The following is a 16291-nucleotide window of genomic DNA, read 5'->3' as shown; positions in this document are numbered from 1 at the left end:
AGTACCCAGCCAGGTGGAGACTCTGAGCTTTGTTTCTTGCTCCTCTCACCCCTCTTCAGATACTCGCCTCAGGTGCTCTATGAGCCCTGCACTCAGGATATTGTGATGTTCCTCGTTGTGATGTTATGCAACCAGAACTACATCCGAAATCCATACCTGGTGGCCAAACTGGTGGAAGTCATGTTTATGACCAACCCTGCTGTTCAGCCACGAACCCAGAAGTTTTTTGAAATGATTGAGAACCATCCTCTCTCCACCAAATTGTTGGTCCCTTCCCTAATGAAGTTTTATACAGGTAGGTTCCTGGTATACAGGTAGTCGAGGCCCTCTAAAGCCAGTGGATAAAGTCACTCTAACCCTGGTAGCAAATATCCTGACATCCACTTAAACGTATAACCCACTAGCCCGCTGCCAGCAGAGCATGTGCTGCTGGTTCCTTTCCATGAGTGGTGGGAATGTCGCATTGACCGTTTGTTCTCATACAAGTCCTTGAAGGGATCCATTGAAAGTCAGATGCGTAATGTTGAGACCCAATTGGAATCAGCAGCACATGTTGGTGTTTTTATCTGAAAATACCTGGTTCATTTTAGCTTTGAACTTGAGCTTTAGTTTTGTTACACTGTCCTATAACGCAGAATTTTGAAGCTATGGGTAAAACAGAGCTTGTTGAAAATGCTTAGTGTTGGGAACCGTGCTCAAACGGATGGAAGCAGACTCTCTGGAAGTCTTCGCTCACTCACGAATTCTACACATTTGCTGAGTGCCAGACACTGTTCTAGGTGCTGGCTGACACTGGCGAACAGGGCTGAGCACACAGCACACACTGCAAGGAGCGCCTCCTTTTCTGCTGGGATTATATTCTAGATTTTCATTTTTAATTTGGCTTTTCATTTGCAAACGTCTTTTCATAAAGTCCATTACCTGTGGGACATATTCACCTGTCCTCTCCCAATGGCACAGGATTGTACTAAATGGGGCATTTCCCCTCCAGTTTATATATTTCTCGGGAAAAAAGTGTGTCCTGTGTGCCTCTCTGTCTTCCGTTGAACGTGGCACATTCCGGGTGCCGGGGTCTTTGGCATTCCGTAGAGCCTACTCGCCTTGCTCTGGGAAGAAACACCGGCTCCGGAGTGCGGTCCCCTGCTCGCAGCAGCAGTTGGGATTCCTCTGTGTTCAGTGAGCCATCCCTTCCCTGCTGGCTCACACCTGCTCCTGCTCATGTTGGGCTGCTGCTGCCATCTCTCTTCACTTCTGAGGGCCCTAAGAATCTCTCTGCCTCCTTTCCCCACTGTCACAATTGCTTTGTGGCATCTGAGTTTCTCTTCCTCCTCTAGCCACCTATATCCTCGTAAACCTAAAGCAGGTTCACAAGCCCTTTGAAGTTTTGTTAACATCCTCGCCTGGCGACAGCACAGGACACTCCTGGGTAGAAGGCCCTTGGCTCCCAGTTCTCCTCTTTTATCTCTGCGCCCTGGTGGGAGGACGTGGGTCATTCAGGTGCAGATGGTGCATTGCACGTTTGCGGGACAGGACCTGGCATGTGCCTCGCACGTATCTGGTTTGGTTGAATTGAAGATCATTCTGCATTTCTTAAAATAATGATGAGGTACCTTTTTCACCTATCAAATTTATTTTTAAGATGAGAATACCTAGTGCTAACATGCTTGTGGAGAAAGAAATTAACCTGCAAAAGCCTATTTCATTTCTCCTATAGCTAGTGTGCAGAATCAGTGATATAAAACACTATGAGAACGTCCGTTGGCAAAGCCTTTCTGGAAGGCAGCTTGGCAGTCCACACCAAGCGCCTTAAAAATGTTTATATACTATTTTTCAGTCAGGGCCCAGTCAGGAAAACCGAAACATACCAGTTTTTTTTAATAGAATATAATATAAGGAACTGGTCAAATAGGTATTTGAAGACAGAAAAGGCAAATAGGGAACATTGGGGTAACACATATTATAGGTGCAGAAAGCGGCCATCATCTGTCCCCGGGGCTGGCAGAACCAAAGGACTGGGGTTCTTGGAGTGTAGCTGCTCCGACGAGGGCTTGGACAGAGCCAGGACCTAGACCTCTGAGGAAGGACACTGGCCAGCTGGGTTGGTGTCTGTGGGTGTTCAAGGCTGCTAGGCCTGCGAGTATGACTGCTGCTCCTGGTGGGGAGCACCATTGCTGACCGGGTCAGCAAGCCAGCCAGAGATCCGCGTCCTCGCCTTCAGTTGCCAGTTCTGTTGTGCCCCCTGTTGGCGAACCTAACAAATGGCCAGCTGCAAAGGGAACCGTTTGCCCCAGCCTCACAAAGCCAAGTATAAAGGGGGGGTTTGGGGCAGAGAGACAGCAGCTAAATAACCAGCACACCCTCATGTGCGTAAACTTAATTTCTAGGAATTATTCTATGGGAACAATTATAAATGTATATAAATGTTTATAATAATATTCACCACAGCATTATTTATAGTTCTGTATAGTGAAAGTAAAGTATGACCGCATTTTGCCCTGGCCGACTTGGCTCAGTGGTTAGAGCGTCGGCCCGCGGACTGAAGGGTCTTGGGTTCAATTCCAGCCAAAGGCACGTACCTCAGTTGCAGGCTCGATCCCTGGCCCTGGTCGGGGAGCATGTGGAAGGCACCCAGTCGATGTGGCTCCCTCACACCGATGCTTCTCCCCCCCTTCCACTCTCTCTGAAAAAGCAATGGAAAAAATATCCTCGGTGAGGATTAAAATATATATATATTTATATATGAGACCACATTTTGGTGCATATACATATGATAGAAAAAAGTGTGGAAGAATATATACCAAAATATTGACAGGGAGTTGGTTATTTTTGAATGGTAGAATTGTGAGTAGTTTATTTCTTTACTTTTTTTTTTTATCTGAACTTTTAAAATTTTCTACACTGAACATGTATTGTTAGTATTAACACCAAAAAAGTTAAATGTATTTTGTACTCAGTGCCCTGCCATCTCTGCAACCCTGGGGAGATGATACCCATGCTAAGAATAGCTACCACTTATTGAATACTTACTGATCCTTTCACTTAATCCCAACCGCAGTCCTCAAGATGGGTGTTATAAATATCTCCGTTTTACAAATGAGGAAACTGGAGCTTAGAAAGGTTAAGGAGCTTGCTGAAGGTCAACAGCTAGTGAGTGGCAGCAGCCTCAGCAGCTGGACTTGAGCACAGGTGCTCCTGGCTGCTGTGCTGTTCCTCCTACAGTTACCAAGGGACCGGCGCCAGAGAGCCTGCAGCAGGGTATCCCAGACACTGCCTCACGTGTCCGTCAAACCGTGCTAAGACCTGCTGATGTAGGTCCCGACCCCCAAACATGCCTGACTCTCAGACATGTGAGAGACCAAGATACGGAACAAGCACCTTTTTACACCCCAGGGAGAGTAGGAAATGCTTAAGATCAAATTTTTGTTTCAAAAATAAAGTTCGGTTTCAAAATAAGAGTATTTGTATCACAGCGGTCAGTTCCTTAAGGACCAGCTCTCAAAAGTCGGCTGCTGAGAACTTAGAGGGACACTGAAAACCGAGACACTTCTTGTCCCCAGCTGATCCGAATCAGCAAAGCCGGCATTAGCCCAAGTAGAGTCCTCACTGGTTCAGCAAATACTTACGAGACTCCTGCTGTACGTCAGCCTTGGTTCGGATGCTAGGGCCTGTCTTCATGTCACAGTCCCTGCCGTCGTGAGCCAGACATTCCAGTTGGAATAGACGCTGAACCAACAAATAAGACACTTTCAGATAGTGAGTGTGGAAGGAGGGCATGGTGCTACTTTAAGAAGCATAGTCAGGGAAGGTCTCTGAGACCACTTGGAATAACGTTGAAAACGAGTCAGTGAGCCATAAGCTCTCAGCCACAGTGTGGCAGGCAAAGGAGGCAGCAAGTGTAAAGGCCCTGAGGCCAGACAGCTTAATGAATCAGTAAGAAGACTGCAAGGTGGGATTGCAGCCAGCAAGAGGGGCAGGGTGAGGTCAGCAGGAGTCTAATTTATTTCAGTCCTCTTAGGATGGGGACTGGAAATTAGAACTTGGGCTGAATTAGTTTTGACGGAATATTAGGAGTGAATTTTTTTTTAATGTTGGGAGAGATGTATATTGATGAGTAATCAGCTAACAGTAGATACTTAGCTTCTGCTATGTTCAGGATACAGCACAGGTATTAAGGGCAATTTAGCGGGTGTAAGGCTCTGTGTCCGCCCCCTGCTGTCTCTTTTGTGGACTCTGCTGAATCAGTTCTCCACACTTCATTCCACACTTTTATACAATTAATAAAATAACAGTTGATTAATCTTTAAAAAAGGTTGACCTGCCCTGGCCAGTTTGGCTCAGTGGTTAGAGCATCAGCCCAGGGACTGAAAGGTCACAGGTTCGATTCCGGCCGAGGGCACATGCCTTGGCTGTAGGTTCAATCCCTAGCCTTGGTCGTGGCTTGTGCAGGAGGCAACCCAATCGCTGTTTCTCTTTCACGTCGATGTTGTGTGTCTCTCTCACTCCCCGCCTTCCACGCTCTCTGAAAAGCAATGGACAAAATATCCTCAAGTGAGGATTAAACAAATAAATAAAATAAAAAAGGTAAGGAAGTGTGTGTCCTTCAGTCCCTTCGTCTTTCTGTTTCAGATGTCGAGCATACTGGAGCGACCAGCGAGTTCTATGACAAGTTCACCATTCGCTATCACATTAGCACCATTTTTAAAAGCCTTTGGCAAAACATAGCTCACCATGGCACCTTCATGGAGGAGTTCAAGTGAGTATTGGGCCCCTCATGGCGCTGCTTGCTCTCTTGCAAATCACAGGTAGAGTGGCTGCTTAAAAGCTTTCACGGCTGGGTGCTTGTTGACTGTTTGCCTGGTCTCCGCCTCCTTTAACTGTTCCAGATGGTTCTGCTGAATGCGAGCAGGGTTACCTAAACGTGTGCTCAGGAGATACTGCTCAGCTTTAGGTTTGTCAAGACACCTTGGGGATGGTGTGCATAAGGCAAGAACGTATAAATACTCTGAGATGACGTGCTAAGTGTTTCTGTGGTTACAGTGTTAAAGGAAGTTGTCAGAATGACTGCAGCGGGGTCTTGCAGTGTTCTGACTGGTACCAAGCTATAGAGTTAGAAATGTTCGGAGTTTAGATTCAGAAGCAGTTAGATCAGGGTTGTCATTTGAAGGGTCCCTCTTTGTATTTATAGTGAGGCCCTAAACCTTGGTTGAGTACTTTTCATTAGCCACCTGAAATTTCAGCAGGGATTCCATCTAAATTACTTCAGAAAGAAAGTAGACAGAAGTGCTGACCTCCAGGAATACTCTTCTGGAGAAATTTACCCCGTCTACTTGGATCTTTTCTGCAACCCCTGTTAGATCTTTGATCAGGTCTGGCTGCCACTCGTCACTGAGTTACTCCTCAATAATATATGTATTACCAGTAGAGTGACCATCTGCTAAATAGCTTTTTAGCAAAGGAAACTGGGAATTAAGTCTTTGTTTCCATGAAGTGCTTTCATCGTCAGAATCCTGTTCCCGCGGAAGCCTGGCACGAGTGTAGGAAACCAGGCAGGCGCACAGCTTGAGCTGCATGGTGCTCAGGAACTTCCCCTGTTCCTGAGACCCAGGCCTGCGCCCCTGTTCCCAGGAGCGCCTCTTCCCCAGGCCTGGGCTGGCCGCCCCTAACTGCACAGTGCTAGGTCCTGAGGGGCAGCCTCTTCCCTCTGCTACTCTGGCACTTACAGAGCCTGACGTAGGTAGGTCAGGCCATCTGCACGCACCAGTGAGTCCCGGCATTAGAGCAGGTATGCAGGACAGTGCCACTAATCGCAAGCGTCAGGTCCTGTGGAGTAATTCATAGCCTGCTTTATTGATGCTACAGCTTCCACCCTTGTCTGTCTGTCTTTTATTCTCACCCTAGGATATTTTTCCCATTGATTTTTAGAGTGGAAGGGAGAGAGGGAGGAGAGGACAGAGAGAAACATCGCTGCAAGAGAGACACAGTGAATGAACGCCTCCCGCACTCGCCCTGACCGGGCGGGGAGCGCACCTGGGACCCTTTGGTGCGCTGGCCAACCTAACTGCTAGGCCACACCAGCCAGGGCCCAGTTTTTTTTCAGTGCATCTTTATAGTGGGAATAACTATCAGTAGCTCTCTCGTCTTATAGGTGGGTAATTATTTGTGCTTTCTTTTATCCTGGTGAATTTAAGCATATTTTCTAGTCTGGAAGAGTTTTTTCTACTTAAAAATCATTGAGGAAATGAGCCAAGGGTGTGTGGGTAAAGCTGCTCTCTGACGGGAAGAAAACCAGTATGTCCTGGTTTTCTGGAGTGTAAATACTTCCACTGTTGCCAAATTTCAGCTTCCACAGGAATTGGCTCACAGAATTCCAGAGCATTAGCAGTCGGCTCTCATGAGTCGTTCCAGGGTGTCTCCAGCACAACACTGGAGTGAGTTCGTCACAGTTAATTAAAAAGGACCCCAAAGTCTAAGGAGAAACTTGCAGCCCTGCCCTTCATGGTACTCAAGTTGTGCCAAGGCCGGCAGCCGTGTAGAGCGACACGCGTGGCCCTTTTCTCTGGGATCCTGCGGCGTTTTGCTGTAGGGAGATGTGTGACATGTCCCATGTAATTCCCTTTTCAGTTCTGGGAAGCAGTTTGTTCGCTACATAAACATGCTGATCAATGACACGACGTTTTTGCTCGATGAGAGTCTGGAGTCCCTGAAGCGGATCCACGAGGTGCAAGAGGAGATGAAGAACAAAGAGCAGTGGGAGCAGCTGCCCCGGGTGAGCAGAGCGCAGGGGCCACGCAGCCCCCAGGGGAGCCGCCTCGGCCTGCGGGGCTGCACTTGGGGGCCCGATGGCTTAACTCTGGCTTCTTGTCAGTAGCACCTCGCCCCTCCCACCTGTGGGCCTCCATGAAGTTACGTCCCAGGTTGGGGAGGAGACATAAACACTTGCCCCTAAAGCTAAGAAATGAGTTGGGAAGTCTCTGCACATGTCCAGAAAACTTGTTCTGCCTTTTCATTTTAAAGGACATTTTGGAGAAGAGCTCTTTATTGCCTGAATATGTTGATTAAGATTTATGACAGTAACTAGGAAGTAAACCCCAAATTCTGTCTGCTAGACAAGAATCTCATGTGATCTTTAGGCATCTGTGTGAATCACTCAGGATCCTGGTGGGGGTTTCTTTCAATTGACCTTGGTTTTTCTGTTCAGTTATTAATGGGAAAGAGGCATGATTTGCCAGGTTCCATGAGGAAGCCGTGTCTTACCGCTGACGCCCACCGCCCCGCCCTGACACTTACTGCGGCCATTTATATGTTCCCTGGTCAGTAATCAGGCCCTCGACAGCTACCACTGATTCATTTATTGGTTCTTTTTCTGGGTGTTGTGAGGCTCAGAATCAGAACTGCTTTCCAGAAGGACTTCTTACATACAAGCGAGGAAGACTAGTTCTTTTTTACTTGCTGTAGCATTCTTAAAATGAAAATACTGTTGATGTTCTAATGCTGCGGCATCGAAGTTCATTAAGCGTAAGATACTGAAGCACATTTAGGGGAAGTTTCAAAGCTCCTGCAGCTTTGAGGAGAGTTTTCTATTTTGTTTTGGTCAACATGCTTAAACTGCAAACTTAAACCTTTTGGGGGGCTTCATCCAGAATCCACGAAGGCTGTTTCTCCTGCGCCCCTGCCACCCCGCTCCTTGAGCCCCTAGTCTAATTGTGTCATTGAGAAAGTGCCATGGTCATCATTTTCCTCGGTACAATACTGACACCCATGGGTGCCATCCCTCTACCCTCATGCTCATTTCTAAACACACCTTAAACTTTTGCTACTGTGCCTCCAAAACCGTCCTCCAAGCTCGCCTCCCCTGCAGTCAGCCAGCTCCAGTCTGCGCTGCTCCCAGGTCCTCTCACAACGCACTGGGGCAGTAATGATTAGGATGCCCCCAGCTTTGGAGAGCAGGGCCCTGGGTTTGAGAACAGACACTGCCTCACATTCAGAGTTCCTTCAGTTCTCTTTCCTTGTCCATAAATCAGATCATTCCTTACAGGAAAGCTATGAGAAGAGACACAGGTAGCAAGTACGTAGCTCAGGACTGGCCCAGAGGAAGTGCCTGGCATGGATAGCTCCTCTTTTTTTTCTGCCTTAGACTCCCCTGTCCATTATATGTATTCAGATCCTGCCATTCTTTGAGTTAAGGTCCTGTCCAAATACTCCCTTGTGGTTGGCCTTCCCCGATCAGTGTCGCTGCAAAGCCTCGGCTTTAGCTACACCTTTGTAGCACCCACTTGGGAGGCTTTCCCTGGACCAGCTTGTGTTGTAGATGCTGGGATGCGGGTCTGCACACTGTCTTATTCACAGTCAGTGCTTAATAGCATTTGTTAGAGATGACGGAGCAGATGGTATTGATTTTGTCTATGTTAATGGGTGGGAAAGGGCATAAATAATCCCTAACAAGTGCAGTTTTAGAAATCATTTCTGTGTGACTGTGAAGTCACTTCCTACCATCCACCTCCCTGCCTGCTCGCCCCCCGCCCTCTGAGCTCTGGAGCTCAGCCCAAGCTTCTCGTCTCTCCACACTTGCTCCGTAGGTTGGTACTTCTCCAGGAGGGTGCAAGTTGGTATTTAAATGTAGTCGAATTGTGATATAATAATTGTTTTTTATGAACGACTGTCCTGTACACTGCAGGACATTTAGCATCTCTGGCTCAAGCCCATTTAATGTCAGTGATGTGCCCTCTGCCGAGCCTTTAGGCAGCCAGAATTTGCCACACATGGCCTGATGCCCCCATTGAAAATCACTGCTGGGTGATTTCATCTGTCCCAAGGCTTTAAATATCTGTATTCTGAAGACTCTAGAATGTGTCTTCCCAGCTCAGGTCTTTTCTGACTCTAACCAGCTGTTGACCTACCTCTCTGCTGAGTGGTCTCATAGGCACCTCAAACTTAACTTGTCCCAAACTGAACATTGGTGTTGCCCACCGGACCTCCTCTTCAAGTCTGCCTGGTCTCAGTAAATGACAGCTGCATCCTACAGTTGCTCTGGCTCGGCACCTCGGTGTCTTCCTTGATTCCTCTCCCTCTTAGCAAAACCTCTAGACTGCATCTTGAAAACATCCCTATCGCCCTGGCCAGTTTGGCTCAGTGGTTAGAGTGTCAGCCTGTGGACTGAAGGGTCCCAGGTTTGTTTCTGGCCAAGGGCATGTACCTCAGTTGCAATTCTCAGCCCTGGGTCGGGGTGCTTGTGGGCGGCATCCAGTTGATGTGTGTGTGTGTGTGTGTCTCTCTCTCCCCTCCCCCCCCTCCTTCTCTCTCTTCCACTTTCTATGAAAAGCAATGGAAAAACTATCCTCGGGTGAGGATTTTAAAAAACAAAAAATCCCTATCTGGCCTGGCCTCTTGCCCCCACCTCCACACCGCTACCATCTCTTGTCTGGATTATTGTAGTTGCCCATCTGGACTCTCAGCCTCCACCCTTGCCCATCTCCATACGTGCCAGGGAGGTGGTGTTAAAATCTTAGCCTGCTTATTATCACAACTCCACTCAGAACCCTGCCCGGTTTCCCTTCCCATCCGTCAAATCCGAGTTGGAGTGTAGCCATGAGGGCGTGGCGTGTACCAGGCCCCCACCTTCCCCTTCACTCGCCACCCAGCCACACTCCTTGCTGTTCTGCTGCCAAGCCAGGCCTTTGCATTTGCTGTTCCCTCCACTTGGCACCTCTTCCCCAGGTTTTTGCTGATGCTTCCTTGAGATATCCACTGAAACGTCACCTCCTCAGAGAGACCTTCCCTGACCACCCTTTCTGGAATAGCATTTCCTAACCCCAACACACTCCTTATCTGGTGGATTTTCATCACTATCAGACTCATGTATCCGTTTGTGTGTATGTTTGTTCATCGCTTGTCTCCCTAACTGGTGCCTAAGCTCCATGAGAGCAGGCAGCCTCATTGGTCACATCCTATGCTCTTCTTAGTGAGAGGAGGGGCTGGCCTGCAGATGGGGCCAGATAATGTGCATTGATGAATGAATGACCTACACACACCGAGGCAATTCTCACCTTGCTGTTCTTACGTCTCCTGTGGTTCAGCCTTTCATTCTGTGGGCTCATTCTTGACCAAGGGGCAGTGGACAGGTCACCCAGCATTGTTGCACGTCCTCAGAGGGCACCTACCTAGGGCACTCACTCAGACTTCGGCTATTCTAGCTACTCCACCTCCCCACATAAAGTTAGCCAGCCTCTGAGCCACATGTAAGACTTTGTTTACTGATGTTTCTGTGTTTTTTCCATCTCAGAGCCTTTAGTGCTCCCTCTATTTCACCCGTGAGTCAAATACACCTCAATTCCTTGTTTCCTGTCCCATGGCAGAACTGGAGGAGTGCGGTGCCAGAGGCCAGCTTGCTGACAGTTGAAGGGGCGATAGCCTGGCAGCGTGGAAAGATGAAATTGAAAAGCTTAGCAACTTTCAGGCACTTGGTGCAGGGGCAAAACCTACAGGCCTCCGTGTCATGTCACATGTTTTTAAAGTACTGATGACTAAGTAGAAGTCTTTACTAAGGGAAATGAAGTGTCCTTTGTGAGCACCAGTGTGTATCAAACACGACATAAGATTCACTTATTTCATCCTGTGTAGAAGTCGATGGTGACTCCTTTCATCATAGAGGAAACTGAGTCTCAAGTAAGTTAAATAATGTGCCAAGGGCACCTTACTCAACATCCTAAAGGGTTCTGATGCTGCCAGAAATAAGCTCAGTGATCTGGAGAATCCACCCAGGCAGGTTTTCCCACTCCCTAAGCACGCTGGCTTTGTGGTGCACTTTTCTACTTGCGAGCTGACTGTATTTTTCCGCCTCACTTGGCATGTTGGTGAGCTGATGACTAGCACTGAGATTTGTTTGGCCTCTGCTCAATTTTCCTAGGACCAGCAGCAGGCCCGTCAGTCTCAGCTTGCTCAGGATGAGCGTGTTTCCCGCTCCTATCTGGCCCTAGCGACAGAAACCGTGGACATGTTCCACATCCTCACGAAGCAGGTCCAGAAGCCGTTCCTCAGACCGGTGAGTAGGACTTCAGGGTGTTTGTTTTGTCTTTTGGATTCCACACTCAGATTCTATCACTTGTAACTAAACAAAGCTGCTGAAATCCTAGACGTGTCTGTGTCACGGTCACTGACCAGTGAAATTCTGTTACTGATGTTCCCCGTTAGGCCCATTGATACACACAGCACTGCTGATGGGCTGAAGTCCGCAAACCATCCCTTTCAAGTCAACTTAATTCACTTTCTGCTTAGACAGCACTGTGGATTATTAATGTGGAAGCTATGCCATGTTTTCATTGTTGATTCCTGTATTTTGTTTATAGGAAAAGTAAGGTAACATCCATTGGAAATTAGAGGATATTAAGTAGAAATAATTGATACTGTCTAAGATCTTTGGTTCTCTTAGGTATAGCTTTCTGACACTCAGGAAGGCAAGGGTTAATGAGAGCCACGGTTAGGGTTTATGGTAGATCAAAGGTTGTCAAAATGTTTGGCCTTGACATGATTCATAAGAACTCGTCCTGTTTCTGAAATTGAAACTGAGCGACATTACTGGAGATCCCTGCTTTGCTGCACCTGACCCCCACCCCTTCACACCCATGCACAGTTTAGAAGCTTTACTGTGTGGCCAGGGCAAGGGCAGTGAGAAAGGCAAGAAAGGGACTGAGCATCGGTAGTCACTGCTTGTATGGAGCCGAGTTTACAGTGGATATAATTGTACTCTTTCCTCCAGTCTGCATATTCACTCTCACCTCCGACATGTCACCACACCCTGGCCTGTGTGCAGCTCAGGAGATGGGTCTCCTCCTCCCCCCATTCCATCTCTCGTCTTCATTCATTTCAGTGCACACACAGCAGAACACGAAACCACACAGCCACTGCTGAAAGCATGAGAACACTGCAACTGCTTTGAACGTGGTAGTCCAGACACTTGTTTCCCTCATAGGGTCGCAAATGGAATTTCTTTAAGCTCTACCTATAAAAGCCAGTCAGAAAATAGTCTAGGTGTGTGGGTCACACGGTCTCTGCCGCAGCTACTCAACCTTGCCCTTGCAATGTGAAAGCAGTCACAGACCGTACACGCACCCGAGTGTGGCTGTGTTCCAGTAAGACTATAGAAACAGGCATCAGGCAGCTTTGGCCTCGGCTGGTAGTTTGCCAATCCCTGCTTAATCCCCGATTTTCTGTTCAGGATCCCAAGGGCTGTGCCATTTGCTTGTTAGAAGGTAGGAAACATAAAAACTAAGACTAAATTATTATGAAGCCCATATTTAGTTCTAAAGTCTTCATTTTTTTAAAGGAAATTATTGAAAGCTAAGTCTAATCTTTTCATGTCAATGGAAATGAATTTTTTCAAGGCCCGTGCATGGACCCAAGCTGTCTCTACACCTGGGCCGTGGTCTGCGCAGTCTTTGCCGGTGCCTGCTTTGCTGTGGTCTTTGCCTTCGCTACACAAGGCGCTCCCACTCCAGAAGGAAAACATATTACCACCTCTGTCCTATTCTTATCGCTCCTTTATCCCACACATTCTTAATTAAATACAGAAGTGCTTTACTTCGTGCAAAAGCAGGTTCCTGAAAAGCTGAGTTTAAGTTGAATTTGTATAAAACCAGTCATTAAATTTAATGAAAACCTTGTAACCGAAAGGGAAGCTTTCACAACTCCTTGTTCATGGCCAGCACCTACTCTAACTCTCCAAGCGAGGTTTTCCTATTTCAGGTTTGCTTCAAGCAGTGTATGCCCAACAGTAGTACATGCTGTGTCTTCTCGTGACGTTATTGCCTCATAGTTATTTTCTAGCTGTTCCGTTGAAGTTTGCTTTGTCTTATTGGCTAGGTTTAAAACTATTCAGACATAAATTTTATTTCCTACTTCTGTTAACATTTCTCTCCTCTTTGCATCTGATATATAAAGAAGAATGGTGCACTGTCTGAACTGTCGGGGACTTCTGAAATTTATACAAAAGTAATGCATAAAATGATGGCTGACAGAGCCAACTCAAAAACCTTCGTGACTTGTGTTTACTATCATGGAATTTTGAATAATTTTACCTCTTTTACCTGTTTCTTACAAATTTAGAGTGATCCTTGTTTTTATAATTAAAAGCATAACTTTATAGAAAAGGTTGCCTTTTGTTGGTGTTTATAAATATGCCATCAATCTGCAACGTTTTATTACATATTAGAATTATTGGACTAGAAATGGAGAGTAAAATTTGTTTGAATATAATGCTTTTCTTTAGCTGATGACACACAGCACTACAAGGGGTTCTTTGGAGATTAACCCAGCCAGTCCCTGTTCCTCCCCTGAAGTGGGAGTTTCTGATCCTTGTCACCGTCTCAATAGCATGAATTGTCCCATTATCCTGTGATTTCCTAGGAACTTGGACCCCGATTGGCTGCAATGCTGAATTTTAATCTCCAGCAACTCTGTGGTCCCAAGTGTCGTGACCTGAAAGTTGAAAACCCTGAGAAATACGGCTTTGAACCAAAGAAGCTGTTGGACCAGCTGACAGATATTTACTTGCAGCTGGATTGCGCGCGGTTCGCAAAAGCCATCGCCGACGACCAGGTCAGTGGGGGCGCCGCCGTTTCAGAGGGACGCGGGTTCAGGCTGCTGCCCAGGGCCGCTTGAGTGAGCTGCTCTGCAGATTTCCTGGCAGACCCATGCCAATTACAGAGCCATCTGTTCCTGAATTTTCCCCACTTGAAATCAAGGAAGGTGATACTTTTCAAAATATGGTTGGAGACATTTTTAGTACGTAAGTGGAAGTCATGAGCACGGCGGCTAGAGGAACTTTTCTGCTGTAAATGGAGATGAAATGGCTGTTTTCCTTTGGGCATAAAGAGCAGGATTTGGCTCCCAGATCCAACCCCAGTTGAGTTCTGATCTCAGAATCTTGCTAAGGGCCTTACTCGGCAAGCCCATGGCCTTCCCAGGAAGAGCCCGTTTTCTCAGGGAAGCGCGTCCTCTTCCCTAGGCCTCGGCCTTAGTGCTGCCGATGTTTTTGTGATATTCCCAGATCCAGACCCCGATGATTATCTTCACATTTCCCCCTCCTCCTCTTCCCCGAGTCCCGGTGGCCACACCCGCTTGTGATTTTCATTTCCACACTCCCAGTGTAGCCCAGGCCCCCACCCAGCTGCCGGACTTTCCTGTAACCTCCTAAAGGGCTTCCCCTTCCTCCGTGTCCTCTGTCCTGCCCATTAGAATATAAAATGGCTAATGTTTATTAACTGAAGGCCAAGTTTTAACCGCTTTCCATGCTTTCATTTAATCCTCACAAAATCCTATCGTATAGGTTCAGTGAGATTCCTCGTTTTAAAATGAGGCACAGAGAGATCAAGTAGCTAGTGTGAAGATAGTGTGGGTTCGGGCAGGACTCAGACCCCGTGTCTGGCCCTGAGCCCGACTTCTCAGCTCTCTGCCCTCCACTTAAAATGCCCAGAAGTCCCATGCTTGTTTCTGTCTCTCCATCTTTGTTCACACTGTCTATCCAAATATTCTCCCATCTCAGGTTAGCCATCAGTAGGCATTCTAGAAGGTCCTTCACTCATACCTCATCCAAAGGTTAAAATAGGGGAAATTTGGGTACTTTTAAAAAATAACAGCTTTGTTGAGATATAATTCAAGTGTGTACTTTGGGACGTAAACAGTAAATGTGGTCTTGACAAGTACCTGCGGTGGAAAAAACGACATGTGTCTAAAGCAGTGTTTCCATCAAAAGTAGTGGCAAAGCTCAGCCAGTGTGGCTTAGTGGTTGAGCTTCAACCTATGAACCAGGAGGTCAGGGTTCGATTCCCAGTCAGGGCACGTGCCCGGATTGTGGGCTCAATCCCCAGTTGGGGGTGTGCAGGGGACAGATGATCAACGACTCTCATCATTGATGTTTCTCTCTCTCTGAAATCCATATTAAAATAAATAAATAATTTTTTAAGAGTAGTGGCCAAGGACCGGCTAGGTGCTTGCAGTTATTTGGGGGCGATGCTAGAGTGTGTCTCCAGCCCACACTGTGATACGGCGCCTGTTCAGATGGAGAGAAGTGTAGTCTGCAGTGAGGGAAGCAAAGAGGGGTGCCCCCAGTCACAGTAGGGTCGCCTGCAGGGGCAGCAGGCAACTGAAAAGTGCCCAGGGACTCTTCCGTCCTTGCTGTGAGGGACTTGGAGGTCGTTGAGCAGGCTCCCACTTCTCCTGGTCGGTCTTCCTGTGGCGGCCACAGTGCAGGGCATTAACATAACACGGTTTGCAGTGTGAGTGAACACGGCCAAGTGAGACGGTGACAGCCAAGTGGGTGACAGAGTGCTGCCAGCTGCCTTTCTTCGGTGACCTGTGGTGGCACCTGGCTCGAGTCATAGCCATTTCTGCCATGACACACAGGTCTTCTCAAATGTCTGCACAGCCTGCTCTTCCGAACCCGTGAAGCAAACACACGCAGTGCCAGTGGCCCCGTGGAGAGGGAGGCAAACTCCCAGTGGCTTCGATCCTCTCACAGCATTGTCTTTCCTGCCGTGGGCCACTTCCCGTTGATGTTGGCTGGGAACTGGGTAGCACCCGGGGGACTAGGTTGTTTGGAAGAGGGTTCCAGGGCTGAGGGAGGAAGGGTGGACGGCTCGAAAGTTCTGGAAAACAGATAGTGGAAGTTCACTTCCTCCTTCGTGAGCACTGGTCCTGTTTGCTTTGGCTTGGTCTGGCCTCTTGTTTTCCTGGGAAAACAGAGGAGGAAGGAAATGGCAGCTGTTCAAGGAGAGACGCTGAGAGGCATCTCTCCCTGTGTACCAGGAGGGGCCGAAAACAAGTGCCCGGAAGAGGTGCCCGCAGGTGCCAGCACAGTGAGCCCCTGAGCTTTACACTCACGGGCCTGAGGAGGGAGCGCAGGGTAGGGAGACTCAGGGTGACTCGGCGGCCGCGTCACGGCACGTGTGACTGTTTTCACCGGCAGGCTCCGTTCTGCGGACAGACTGCAGCTCTGACGTTCAGGGAGTGCTGCCTGCTAACAACACGCACTGTTTAAAATTAAACCAGCCCTGGCCGGGTGGCTCAGCCGGCTGGAGCGTCGTCCGTGCACCGGAAGATTGTCCACTCAGCTCCCGGTCAGGCCCTCGGCTGGGCTGCTGGTTCAGCCAGGCCGTCGGGGCAGAGGCCACTGACTGGTGCTCCTCCCTCCCTCCCTCCCTCCCCCCCCCTTTCCCTCTCTCTAAAATCAGTGAGCACGTCTTAGGGTCAGGATTAAAAAATAATAAAAATAAACAATGAAAAGCCCATCTGAGTCTAC

At 48.0% G+C, this 16291-nt stretch overlaps 1 protein-coding gene across 5 annotated transcripts in view; it reads left to right on the top strand.

Annotated features, from left to right (window-relative positions):
* Positions 1–16291, top strand: part of UBE4B (ubiquitination factor E4B) — an 88231-nt gene that overhangs the window by 69656 nt on the left and 2284 nt on the right. For all 5 annotated transcript variants that reach the window (XM_081143866.1, XM_081143869.1, XM_081143865.1 and 2 more), the window contains 5 exons: positions 60–295; positions 4627–4753; positions 6622–6766; positions 10904–11038; positions 13399–13590. In XM_081143866.1, coding sequence (XP_080999992.1) covers positions 60–295; positions 4627–4753; positions 6622–6766; positions 10904–11038; positions 13399–13590 — 835 coding nt within the window. The remainder of the gene's footprint in view (positions 1–59; positions 296–4626; positions 4754–6621; positions 6767–10903; positions 11039–13398; positions 13591–16291) is intronic.

Source organism: Miniopterus schreibersii, assembly GCF_964146895.1.
Source record: "Miniopterus schreibersii genome assembly, chromosome: 8".
NCBI lineage: Eukaryota > Metazoa > Chordata > Mammalia > Chiroptera > Miniopteridae > Miniopterus > Miniopterus schreibersii.
Note: the sequence above shows the minus strand (reverse complement) of the source record. Positions and strands in the feature narration are given on the sequence as shown.